This window comes from Camelina sativa, chromosome 6, assembly GCF_000633955.1.
Source record: "Camelina sativa cultivar DH55 chromosome 6, Cs, whole genome shotgun sequence".
Lineage (NCBI taxonomy): Eukaryota > Viridiplantae > Streptophyta > Magnoliopsida > Brassicales > Brassicaceae > Camelina > Camelina sativa.
Genome location: NC_025690.1, coordinates 432942 through 446779, shown reverse-complemented (window position 1 = coordinate 446779; position 13838 = coordinate 432942). Strand labels below are relative to the sequence as shown.

Here is a 13838-nt window from a genome sequence, read left to right as displayed (position 1 = left end):
TTTTTTTTTTTTTTTTTTTACGAGAGATTCTTTTTCAGTCCACCTTATATATTTTTTTTGGGGGTTCGTTTCATGAATTTGTTTCATTGTTTGGAGTCTTTATATCTTACCTTTTGTGGATGTAAGAAAAAGAAGTGACCATGTGGTTTTGTGTTGTTTTTTTATAACTGGAAAACCACATGAGGTTTGTAGAGGTGACTTGTTAGATATTTATGTTGAATGATGCTCTCTTTTCCACAGATTTATACAAAGTTTGCTCATAAGCTGATTGATTAACATTTGAAGGGTTCATATGATAGTGCTCATCGTCGAATTATCAAAACTTACTAGTTCCTAACGCATGATTCACTATTACTTGAATGAACACTTGAATCCGGTAGTACAAAAGAAACAATAAAGATATCATATATGGTATACTGGTGGCGACTTTATTGCTACTATATACTGTATGATACAGATACTACAAGAAGATTGTTACTTTCATTTATTCTAAGAATACACAAGAGGAGAGAGGATCTATACAAAGAGGCTTCAGCAGCTACTAAGTGTTGAGATTCAAAGAGCAATAATCTTCTCGAAATCTGATTCATCTTCAAAATCAGAAACATGATGAGAGTAAGACCATGAAAACGACTTGCTACTCCCTCTCCTAATCCTTCTCTGCGAATCACTACCGCTCCTAAACCGCTGCCGAAACACGAAGTAACACATACTCACCAATGTCCCTACCAAGATGGGTGCTCCAAGCAACATCACCCTTTGTAAGAGATGTCTAAGGCATTAGAATGATCTCCAGCTTTGCAATCTTCTTCAATCATCAATATTTATATTACACTTAAATATAGTGACCCTTTCATAATTGCATTTCAACTAAAAATTTCAAATAGATTACATAAAGTAGTTGTTACAACTTGTAGATAGATAATGAACTTAATCACTCGGTCTACATAAACCGGATTCTCAATTGCATAATCTAATAGTTTAATACTCCATCCGTTTCAAAATACAAGATGTTTTGAGTGAAAGCACGCAGATTAATAAATAACCACTTAAAAAAAGTTCAACTAATCATAAACAAGACTGCATAAAATAAATAATAAGAAAATAGAAAAGTAATCTAAAAGTTACCTAGAAAGTTGAAAACATCCTATATTATGAAACAAAGAAAAACCTCTAAAACATCTTATATTATGAAACGGAGGGAGTATGTAATAATAATAACCAACATTTATTTAAAAAATTATTTTCTTATTGCAGAAATTCAAATTATAATAATTTCTGTTCTGGTTTTGTTTTGTCCGCACTGCGTAATTTCAGTTTATTTCCTAGTAATCTGCATCTATATCATAATTTCAGTTTATTTCCTAAACCAAAATTTCTATTCCAGATTATGTGGTGGGGGAAAGGAGGGTAAACATACAAATAAAAATTCTGTGTGGTGGGATCATGAAAATTCTCCAATACCATACGAGCTGCCAACTGCAGACTTCTATGAAGTATTCTACAAAGGAATGAGAGATGAGGGCTTCACTTGGGAAGTGGTCTCAATCAATATTTGCGTGGAGTATACAAGTTCGATTGAAGAAAGTGTCTCTCAGATTCTGACAAAGCATAAAAATATTACAATCAACTATACCCATCAATACAAGAGTAAGTAACTATATTTTATTATTAGTTGAATAATATCCCAAGCAGTGGATGAACTAATTAGATATTGTATAGATGATTGGCTAGCGAATAAGCCAAAACCTCATAACACTATGATAATAGCAAGCGATAATGGATACATTGAAAGTTTATAAGCATTAGAAGAAAATGGGCATTTTACGATGGTGCTATATACTTTTAAAGGAGTTTAGTAACTTATTGAATAAATTGATTATTTATTAGTTTATATTACATAAATATTTTTTTAACTAAATAGCTCTCAAAACTTGTACAAATATTATTAAAAAATTCACTTAATTATGGTTTATAGCTTTCTTAGTTTCTTCAATAGTTTTTTCACTGTCAAATAAATGCAAAAAAACTTACATATTATTTATTATATTATTTAGATTCATTATGAAAATAAATATTATTCGATATGATTAATTGAAAACTAAAGACGCTTTTCCGAAATGATTGATGAATTCATATATAAAAATCATATGGAAAATGATTCATTTATATTAATATAAGTGAGACCAGAACCTAACTTATATATATTTACAATTTACAATAATTTGGTTTTAATAAATTAATATAAACATATTATATATATGTTAATTAACTTTATACTGATATATGATATATGATTAGAATAATATTGATAAGTGAATAGAAATTGAAAAATAGTTACATAGTAATTTCATGTGAATTATTTATCTTAAAATGAATAAAAAATAAAAGCAAAATAGAAAATATGCAACATATCCTAAGGATGACAAGTAGAATTGAAAATAAAACTGTACATCTTGATGTTCATAATATAAGAATAATATATATGTAGTACTAATATCCTTAAAAAAATTAAGAACAATTTAGATGATAGAAAAATTAAATATTTCATCATATTTTTTAGAAAAATATCACATATATATATATATATATATATCATATCTTATATATCTATCATACAAACATGTTGAACTTCTTATGAACATAATAGCATATGCTACACACATGTTGAACACTTACATAAAGTATATAAGAATTGCAAAATTGCAATAATTAAATATTAATATCTTTTATTATTTATTCTATTTTTAATTGTCATTAAAATGCTATAAAAAATAACATAAACACAAATAAATAATTGCAATTAATTAAAATCTAGTGCTTTAAAATATGGATATGATTATAAGCTGATTGATTAACATTTGAAGGGTGCATATGATAGTGCTCATCGTGGAATGATCAAAACTTACTAGTTCCTAACGCATGATTCACTATTACTTGAATCCGGTAGTACAAAAGAAACAATAAAAATATCAAATATGGTATACTAGTGGCGACTTTATTGCTGCTATATACTGTATGATACAAATACTACAAGAAGATTGTTACTTTCATTTATTCTAAGAATACACAAGAAGATTAGAGAGGATCTATACAAAGAAGCTTCAGCAGCAACTAAGTGTTGAGATTCAAAGAGCAATAATCTTCTCGAAATCTGATTCATCTTCAAAATCAGAAACATGATGAGAGTAAGACCATGAAAACGACTTGCTACTCCCTCTCCTAATCCTTCTCTGCGAATCACTACCGCTCCTAAACCGCTGCCGAAACACGAAGTAACACATACTCGCCAATGTCCCTACCAAGATGGGTGCTCCAAGCAACGTCACTGTAATGGCCATCCATGAATTCCCCTTTCCCACAACCGCAAACGCAATCGCCAAAAATGCTCCGAACGTGCATGCACAAGCTGCCCACATTAGCTTATTCACAACAGACACAACTTTCTTCTGCGCCCGTGTGTCCCATGCAACCAAAGTTATCTGAACCACCACAACCGCTAGCGATATAAACAGCGATGTCGCGTTTAAAAGATAGAAAATGCGGAATCCAGTTCTCCCCGCGATATCGGCTTGTCCCACATGCGGCCCCTCCGTGAAGTACTGGCCCGGCAAGTTGAATATAGCCAAGAACGCTATGGAAGCAAACAGAACTGCCACCACCGTTATCGAGTTAGTCGTGTTCTGAACTGCTTCTCTGTGGAGTTTCCTCAACTCTTTCGCGATCCCAGAGACACGGCGGTTGGTTTTCTCATTCTGCAAAAGCTGAGATTGCACCTCGTGTTTGATATCGCTCACTGCTCGCTTCAATGCTCTCGCCTCATCTTCCCGACCAATGAACCTCCCGTGCTTAGCACCAGCTTCTACTAACGCCTCATTGATCTCCAAAGCGGATTCGCTATATTGCAGCTTATCAGCCAAATCCATAGCTGTTTCTTTCTGGAGGTTAATCGCATTCACTTCAATCGCCGTAAAGGTCAGCAATAAGCTCGTTATCTAACAAACAAAACCCCAAAGGCATCTATCTATGTAAGTATCATTATAAGATATTTGAAAGAAGAAAGGAGCAGTGTATTATATAATACCTGTGGCCGGGCCTTTCGAGTAGAGATATGCAGAGCAGTGTTCCCTTTACGATCTCTCTCATTCAAGATCGTGTAATCAGCTTGTAAAATCTCTTCAACTACTTCCATGCTTCTCCCCTTAACAGCCATGTGAAGAGCGGTCTGGCCTTTCTTATCTTTGATACCAACGATCGCTGCGTCTTTCTCAATGAGAGCTTTCACTATCCTTAGAAGCCCGTACCTTCCCGCTGTGTGCAGAGATGTCTTCCCGTTCTTTCTCACGATCATTGCACAGCTTGGATCAACACCAAGCATAGCATTTACTATTTCTAAGTGATCTTGAACCGCAGCTGCGTAAAGCGGACTCGTATTGGAAGCGTCGCAGATTCTACAGAGCTCTGGCCATAATCTCAGTAGCTCCTTCACAATTCCTGGAGATCATCCATAAGCAGAAGAGCCCAAAAGGGTCAAAGATCACAAACACAGAGCCAAAATTTTGAATATTTGAATTCAGAAACAAAAAAAGATTCATAACTTTTAAAGTGATAATTGCAGAAATTGGGTTTTGGATCAGAGAGACATACCCAAGTGACCTTTCTTAGCAGCGACATGAAAAGCGTTCATGTCGGATTTGGATCTGAGCTTAACTGTTTCCAAACTACAAAACCTAATCAAGTAACTGAAAATGTCTTCAAGATTCTCAGCGGCGGCGATATACAAGGCGGTCTCTCCGGCGTCGTTTTGCACAGACATAAGCTCAGCGACGGCGGAGGAAGGCGATGACTCATCAATTATCAGCTCGTCTTCTGTTATATTATCAACCAACTGTTGGAGTTGACTAAGATCTCCTGATCGAACAGAGGAGAAGAAAGCTTGGTGAGTAAGAAACTTCATCTGCTTCATCTCCATCTCTGTCTCTGTAAAAGCTCTCACCTTTCTCTCTCTAAACCCAAAAAGTTCTCAACTTTACACAGACTCAGTACTCTCTCTCTCTCTCTCTCTCTATCTCAAGAAGTCTCAGCCAAAACCCATCAGAAAAACAGATTCGATCTCCAAAAAGCTATTTTTTTTAGTTATGCTTTGCAATGAAATTGGGATTCATGTGAAACCGTGTTTGAGTTCTTTGCTTTTTTTTTGTTTTGTTTGATTGCTCTTTACAATATTAAAAAAATTGTTCTTTAAGGTTATATGCTTTTTTTTTTTTTTTTTCTGGTGACACTAAAAAGAAAAAGATAATGGGGGAATCTTTCTTTCTCTCCATCAATCGAAACCTGAATGGTCAGTGTGTATTTTATTTTCCCCTTCAATAATTCGTTTTCTGTGTATTTTTAATTATGTATTTTTATTTTTCTGTTTTTGACGAGACAGCAACATTTTTTTTGTTATAACAAATTATTTTTTTGTACTTGTATATAGATAACGTATGTGGACCGTCGACAGTTGGAATATTTTTTAAAAAATTTGGAAATCTATGTCAAACGACATGTGATTTTCAATTATGAATATATATTATTATCAATCAAGCTAACACTAAAAGAACATGATGTAATTTTAAAAAACTAAAAACAGACTACATGTATGTGCAGGCCTGCTTTGCACACTGCAGAGAATTACGAGAATAAACTTCTGTCATGTAAGTTATATGGCTTTTTACTTGACATTTTGCCCCCAAAAAAAGTTAATACTATTATGACTTACAAGGAATTTTAGCAACTTTATCATCAGTAAAAAGAAGTTTTAACTGGTGTGTTTCGTGTAGGCGTATTCTTAAAACAAATTTTAATATTGTGTATTTGTGTCAGTGGGATTTTGAGTAGGTTTTATATGCATGGTTTAGACTTGTTATCCTGTTTGGGGTCTCTTGTATGATTTGCACTTTGCACCTTGGTGAATGTCTTCTCTCCAATACCAGAGTTGGGAAAGAAAAAAAAAAATTGTCCCAAAGCCCAAATACAACTCAATTATTTTGAGAAAAATGGGTTGATGACAGGACGTCTATCTTGTTAAAAAACCCCCATGTTTATTATGGGCTTACAAACCCCATGTTTGTTAAAAGCCCATTATAATTATCAAAGTAAACTCTTTGTCCTTCTTCTTTTGTGTTTGCATATGAATGAATGGGATGCTTCACGTTGACGTCAAACAACCCACCGTCAACGTCTCCGCAACGGAACCACCACCGACCCAAATGACCGGCATCACCGTCAGTTCAACAGTTTCATATAAGTCTTAATTCATTGTATTGATAGTTTCAGAAAATTTACTAATAAAATGAAGTAGAAATATTATGGTCTATGTTAGAAATCTAGAATAACTCTTAATTATGCTAAGAATTTAAACTGATTTAAAAGACAAAGAAATAGAATAAAATAAAGTTACATTGTAGAAAAGGATCAGGCCGCAAGTGAGCCACGTCGAAAGATAGTGACTGTAATTTTTGGATTTTATCCACAAAACAACCAATTATAAAAGAGAATACAAACAAAATTCGATTAATTAAAATTATCATATTGTGGAAAAAATTATGTGTTCTAGAAAAAAAGAAACATGTAAACAATGACTTCATCATTACATTTAATAGAAGTAAACTTTGAAAAGGATGTGCCCTTCAAAGTCTTCGAAATCCTACTTGGATCCAATACATACAAACCATTTTTAAAGTACACAGTTTTGTATTTTTCCTACAAATCATTTTACAATTTTTTGTTAAAAACAATATGGATAAATAAAACTGTATTTGTCAAATTATTAATTCATTCACATTGGTATTTATATTACTACTTGGGTATACTAGCATGTAGTCATTATTACATAGATTATTTTTAACATCCCATCAGCTCATTTATATAACACTGTTGATACAATAAAATTATCATGTAATGAAATCATCAAGAACATTGAAATGATAAGTATACAAATACAGAAATCATTATCTGCTTTTTTTCGTTCGTATGCAGGTGTTTAAAGTTTACATGCATTGAGGTTCCTTTAGACCACCGTTACTGGTAGTGACTCTCACGATTTCTTTTTGGATTGGGCTCCAAAATTGTAATTAAAAATATATATCCAAATCCATTAGGCTGAGTATAGATTCTTTGGCTAGTAATTGAAACAACCCAATAAAAACTACTTTTTTTTTTCTTCCCATTTTTTTCTTTCTTTGTTTCGAGACTTTCTCTCTTTCTTCTCTCTCGACAGAGAAGGCGACTCGACTCCATCAACGGTGATTACGATGGAACCGGAAAAATCTGTGGATTCACCTCGAATCCTTTGATTTTTCCGGCTAAAACAGGAAGATTTTGGTTGAGGAAGGCATAGGATACTGCGATCGGCTTAGCCCGAAAAATTTGACGTTTCGGTTGTGACGACGATCATCCTCCTTCTGCGATAACAACGGCGGCAGTTTCTTCTGATGGCGTTAAGCGGACGGCGAGATCCACTGGGAGACAAATAAGGAGAGAAGGTTACGTCTTCTCATCTCTTACTTATTGCATGTTGTTAATGTTAGGGTTTAGGATTAAAATCTATTTGATTAGATGTTCAATTGGTTTTGAGATTTGTTTGGAGAGATTACAGGTTTCGTCTTAAATCGATTGTTTGTCTGATAAGATGACAGTTGTTCCTTGTGTTTTAGATTGTATAGGGATGAACCGTCTTTGTGTGTTTAGATTGTAGAGGTAACCATGCTTTTGATCCTAGTAGAACAAACAATAACACTTTACGGTTTCTGGTGCTTTAAAGGTTTACAAGACAGTGATCTAATCTTTTGTAATGTAATTGTATCCGGAACTCAAATATTTTTGTTTGAGTTATTTGGTTTTAGGATGAAAAGGTATGAGTCGTATTTTTAGTAGTATTGAGATGAACCGGCTGTTGTTGTATTTGATTGTGATAATGTTTGATGTTTTTTAAATGTAACCTGTGTGTTGTTCTTAGGAGTGTAGCTGAGTTTTGTTTGATGTTTTGTAATTGTTATGGTGTGATAAATATTCACTCTTTTGTCTTGTTTTGTGTGAGGTTTACATCAACTGGACAATGGGGTTTGATGGTGAAGAGTGGTCTTCATCAACTTGACATTGGGAGTGGAATCTCTTACTTGAAAAGGTACGCTCCTTTTATGTCACTGTATTTTTGTTCTTAGGTTAGGCTTGGCTATGTTTTTGGGTTAACCGTTTGTTGATGTGTATTTCTAACAACTGTTTGAAAATTTTCATAAACCATAATTTGTTCCTTTTATGTCACATTTCAATTTTAATTAACCGTATGAAAATTTTCATAAACCGTCTGTTTTTTTTTTATATCAAAAGCAAGAGATATTGATTTGGATCTTAATAAAAAAAAAAATTTGCTGGTTTATTCCCAAAATGATTGAAATTGAAATTAGTCTTGACTTTACACACACCTTTGATGTGCTTTTGAACCTAAAGATTTTCTGAAAAAGTTTTCAGTTGTCTATTCAAATAGATATACTGAAAAGTATATATCTTTTGTACTAAGCACTCATTAACTTTAAACAAACTTTCACCTCAATATAAACCTTCAATGTTAACTATAAACAAACACTAACCTAATCCATTACCCTTTTCTCTACAACACAATCAATGGATTCTCCAAACCCTTTTGGTAGTGACTCGCAAAATTTCATGGATCTTTTGAATTCTCAAAAAAATTCCAACGCTTCTGCTAATTCCGCACAAACCTCTCACCCTATCCAATTTAGCTCTCCTTTCTCTACTCAGCCTACTCAATTTAACCCTCCTTTCTCTACTCAGTCTATCCAATTTAGCCCTCCTTTCTCTTCTCAGTCTATCCACACTAGTCAAGTATTCTCTTCTCAACCGGTTAATTCTAGCACCCAATTAGATTCTCTAGACTGTATAGAGGTTACGCAAGACGACCATGAAGAAGACGAAGGCAGAGGAAGTAGGAAGAGGTGGAGTGCACAAGAGGATATCCATCTCATAAGTGCTTGGTTAAACACAAGCAAAGATCATGTAGTGAGTAACGAGCAGCAGAAAGGTAGCTTCTGGAAAGATCATGTAGTGAGTAACGATGATATCCTAGAGGGACGAGCGAGAGTTACATATGTTGTCAATGAAAGGCAATACAAAATGGCGCACTACCTAACTGATGGTATCTATCCCAAATGGGCAACTTTCATCCAATCCATTACACTTCCACGTGGTTGAAAAGCAAAACTCTTTGCTCAAAATCAAGAAGCATGTCGTAAAGATGTAGAGCTTGCATTTGGAGTCTTGCAAGCTCGATTTGCAATCGTGAAAAATCCCGCACTTTTTTGGGATAAAGGAAAAATAGGGAAAATAATGAGAGCATGTATCATCCTGCATAACATGATAGTAGAAGACGAACAACATGAATACAATTTCTACTATCCAACAGAGTTCTATCACGGAGAAGGAAGCGGAACTTCCCAAGTCGATTTATCATATTCTACAGATATGCAAAGAACTATAAATAATATGATCGGCATTCGAAATGAGCTTCATGATACACAAATGCATGATCATTTGAAAAAAAACTTGATTGAACATATCTGACAAAAATTTGGGACAACTGCACAATAATCTTATTCCGCATTTTGTTTAATATGTTTAATATTTCAACTTTTGTAATATATGTTTTTATTCCGAATTTTGTAAAATATGTTTAATATTCCAAAGTTTGTAAAATTTTATTGTTTTCTATTTTATGTAATAGAAAATATTTAAATAATTGTTTTGTCATTTTAGATAATTAAAATTTGATAATTAATCAACATAAATTTAAAAAATATTATTTAAATGCTAGACCAATCAATAGGGTTCTATAGTAAATGAGTGATTTTGACACTAACCGTTGTTTATTTACTCTAATGTAATCTATACAATGCCGATATAAATAAATGTTGGGTTTGGTTGATCCAACAAAATTGCCCCCACCTCTGTCTACGGAGAACCCATCATGTCACATGGAGATGTACTAATTGAATCGCACTTTATTATTTATATAAACAAAAGAATTTAATTAAATTATTGTATAATCATTTAAAGTGTTGGAAGATTACCATACATTAGAAATAAACATGTCCATAATTAGACAGAAATATAAAAAAAGAAGACCTAATAATGTATAATTCATATTTTCAGACAAAATACTCTTTTAAACCAGTGGTTTGTTTCTTGAGGCAATAAACAATCCACCTACATTTCTTAAAGCAGCGATTGGTTGACATTATTTTTATTTTTGGGGGGAACTTTACTTCATGATATTATGAATATCATACTATTTTTTTGTTAAAACTAATATGATCAATGTTACTACAATCATTTTCTAGGTTTCCAAAAAAACTACTCATGATGGGTTAAGAAATATTGATCAGGCTTAACACGAGTAGCTAGACGATCAAACAAAAACAACCAATCGCTGCTTTAAGAAATGATTTATTATCTTAAACAGTTTCCTTTGTTGAAAGTATCCTCATCTTTTTTTTTGATAAAACTGATATATGGTAGCAATGTACAATTTTGTTTTGGACCATAGTTGTTGGATTGGTCCTCGTTTCAATCATAGATAGTAGCCTAGTAGTATATACGTTAAATTGTTAGAAAACTTGTCTCTTCTACATATTCCGTGGAGTATTATGGAACCTTAATTGGAATATTCTGGTTTGAGAAGAAAAAATCCTTAAAAATCGTAGTGAAAAGTAGTTTTTCTAATTAAATAATGGAAGAAACGAAATAGTATTATATAACTCATTGAAAACAAAACCTACTCCTATTAAAACGACATGAAATTATATTTTATAACAATCATAATCTGTTAATCAGACTCAAATGAAAGAAAAAAAAAAACTATTTATATGAAGAGAGAGTTGATAACTTGCATATGTATTATTAGAGAGGGAAAAAGAGAGCATGTGGTGTCCGACCATTTCAACCCTCACGACTTGCTCGGGTCTTCCTCTGATGCCGACATCTTCTTTCTTTTTTATTTCTTTCTTTTCTTAAATTATAGACTGTGGGGTTCTAGACTTCGGTACAATACTATTAATATCTCACCAAAATTTTAGCTTAATTAACCATTTTAGTAGCTTATAAAACTTCAAACCTAAATTCAAACTGAGGTCTCAAATCTACAGCTGATCGATGCAATAAATTTGTGGTAGTTAAGAAAATAAAACCAGTAAAGATCGGTGCGAGATTTCGACCAACCCAAAGAATGGTTATTTTAAATTCACTTTTAAAACCTTTGTAACCAATTTTTCTACGTCTTTTTCATGTCATGCGTGTATTTAACTGTTTTAATATAGACATTAACATTCAAATGTCGTTTTCAGATTTTTTGTTTTTTATAATCGAGCATAGTAAATATATCAAGGGGTTAGGTTTAGTTTAGGTTTTGTGAGCGCATAAAATATTATATTTCTCATATATTTTAGAAGGTTTTCATTCTTCTCTCTCAGTCTACTTCTCAACATTTGATTAAATTAAATCTAGATATTGTGAAACAGCTAAAATTCAAATTAAATTTTACAAAGTCGCTTTTTCTTGATTTTCTTATAGTTTTATAAATTTAGATGGAATCGTAGGAAAGTCTTCTATATTTTTAATATAGATTCTGGAAGAAACAAGGGCAAAGTCTTTAATCGTTATGATTATCAAAAGAGAGTCAAAGTATTTTTTGAGTTCATCCTAGTCACCGTCTCTCTGACACAACCACCGATGCATTCTCTCCCGGCAGCGCCGAGTCCAATCGGTGTCGTTGGGTCTCTGTTTTTTTATCTCTGTTGTTCTCCTATTCTTTTTAGTCTGTTTGGTCCTTGTTTCAGTTTCATCGGAGACCTCTCGAGATTTCAGATCTCACCTCCGACCATGCTCCAGCTTCAACTCCCTTCCTTTCCTCCGCATCCGGTGTCTCTCCTCGGTGAGCTTGTTCCATCGAGATCCCAGCCACCTGCTATTGTCCCTGAGAGCCATGATTGCCCCACTGTCCCTGGTTTATGTCTATCTTACCGTCTCCTTTCGCAGTCAACCGCAACATCTTACCGCTCCTCAGATTTTGATCCCCTCACCAAGGCTTTTAATTGGCTGCAGTTGGACGGGAGCTCTGTTTTGACGTCGGAGATGATGAAGATTTTGACAAAGAAACCTACACCCTCGGCATCCTCTCTTGCTCTCTTATCATCCCTTTGGCCCAAGTTTAACTCTTGTTCTTATCTTGGAACCCTGGAAGTTTCTCTTTGGTTTAAACATGATTTGCATCCGATCTGGAAGTCCCTTAGACCCGCTTATAGCTTCATACCAAGTTCAAGTTGGATAGTATTAGTTTACCTTGCTTGGTCAAGTCGAGTTTTACTCGAGAGCAGACTAATTGATGCACCCTTTTGTCTTGAAAACTTCTTGTGTCAAGGCCAGTCGGCGGTTTTGTTTTGGATGATTGTTTGGCTGCACTGCATTAGTATGTCGGATTACGAATGTTCACTATTGATGGCCCTGTTTCGACAGACTAAAGCTGATAGTAGAGTGTGTCTATTCAGCTTTGCTTACAGTTGCGTTTTGTCAAGTCCAATCTCGTTGGTACTGATTATTTCTGCTTGGTCAAGTCGAGGTTTCCTCGGTAGCAGAACAACGCTTCTCTCTGAATTTTTTGATGATTCCTTGAGTCGATGCCAGTTATCTAATGTCGTCTGGAGGTTTGCAAGACTGAGCTCCACTAATGTTTCTGACCCAACAGTATGCTTGACTGTGTTGCTTGCATCCTTTCCTCCCAGATGCCATCTGTCACCACAATACCGACTCCCTCAACCTCAGTTTCTACCCAGGTCTGGTCTGAACTCTCCTCCTTTCCATCCTAGTAAACCTTTGTATAGCTTAATGGTATCATGTGTTCGAAGACTACACTGGAACTTTAAGTCACCATTGTTGCTAGCTTGGTACAAGAGTCTATGGAAAAGCCTGTTACTAGGGTCATCTAAGGATGATTCCTTTGAAGGAGATAGCTTGAAGGAACCTGGCATTATGATCCCGTCTCTACGAAGAGGTGATTACTGGTGCTCCAACAGCCTCCTCTCTCCATCTCCCCTGTTTACTGAATCATCTAAACTGCATCATATCAACTTTGTGAAGTTCCTTCATAATCACCTGAGGAATTGTGGCATTATGACCCCAACTCCAAGGAGTAGTGGTTACCTCAACCCTTTCAAGAAAAGCCCAGCAAACTTTGAAACCGCAACCATCAATCAAATTGCTGACAATCTGAGCTCCTCTATCCATGCTCAACCCCTTCGCAAAGCCCTACTTTGTGTAGACCTTCTCATCCCGATGAGAGTTCCAGCTTTGGCCTCTTCAACGCCGCTTCGTCTTCGACTCAAAACAGTGATCATCTCTTCATCCGTTGATTTATTCATGGAATATGCTGCGATATCTCTTGACCTCACAGGTTCCAAAGTGCTTGTCAGCACTTGCTTCATAACTCTCAAGTCCCCTTTATCGTGTGCCTTTATCTATCCCTACTTCCTTGTTGTTGATAACTTTGGAAATTCTCTCTTTATGGTTTTGTTTAAACAATTGCTTATGCTTGTATGGTTTTTGTTCAAATAGAATGAAAATACATGTTTGTTCAAAAAAAAAAAGTCTTTAATCGTTTTATTTTTTAGAGACTACAATACTATTTCTAGAAGAAGAAGCAATTCCAATATGTATATAGCTTTTACGTAACGAGTATCTCAAAATAATGTTCTTAAGATTATTATTGCTCGATATGAATTTTCTATGTT

At 34.4% G+C, this 13838-nt stretch overlaps 3 protein-coding genes across 3 annotated transcripts in view; 2 read left to right on the top strand and 1 right to left on the bottom strand.

The window, feature by feature from the left end:
• The window catches only part of LOC104793817 (protein VAC14 homolog), a 5677-nt gene extending 5414 nt beyond the window's left edge, over positions 1 to 263 (top strand). Inside the window, exon 21 of the mRNA XM_010520246.1 lies at positions 241 to 263. Coding sequence (XP_010518548.1) covers positions 241 to 263 — 23 coding nt within the window. The remainder of the gene's footprint in view (positions 1 to 240) is intronic.
• On the bottom strand, positions 2971 to 5243 carry LOC104789932 (ankyrin repeat-containing protein At2g01680). Its single transcript, XM_010515595.2, has 3 exons — positions 4648 to 5243; positions 4085 to 4494; positions 2971 to 3995 (listed from the first exon to the last, which is right to left on the bottom strand). The coding sequence occupies exons 1-3, from the start codon at positions 4970 to 4972 to the stop codon at positions 3129 to 3131; spliced, it is 1602 nt and encodes a 533-aa protein (XP_010513897.1). The 5' UTR covers positions 4973 to 5243; the 3' UTR covers positions 2971 to 3128.
• LOC104793816 lies at positions 8665 to 9252 on the top strand. Its single transcript, XM_010520244.1, has one exon. The coding sequence runs from the start codon at positions 8665 to 8667 to the stop codon at positions 9250 to 9252; it is 588 nt and encodes a 195-aa protein (XP_010518546.1).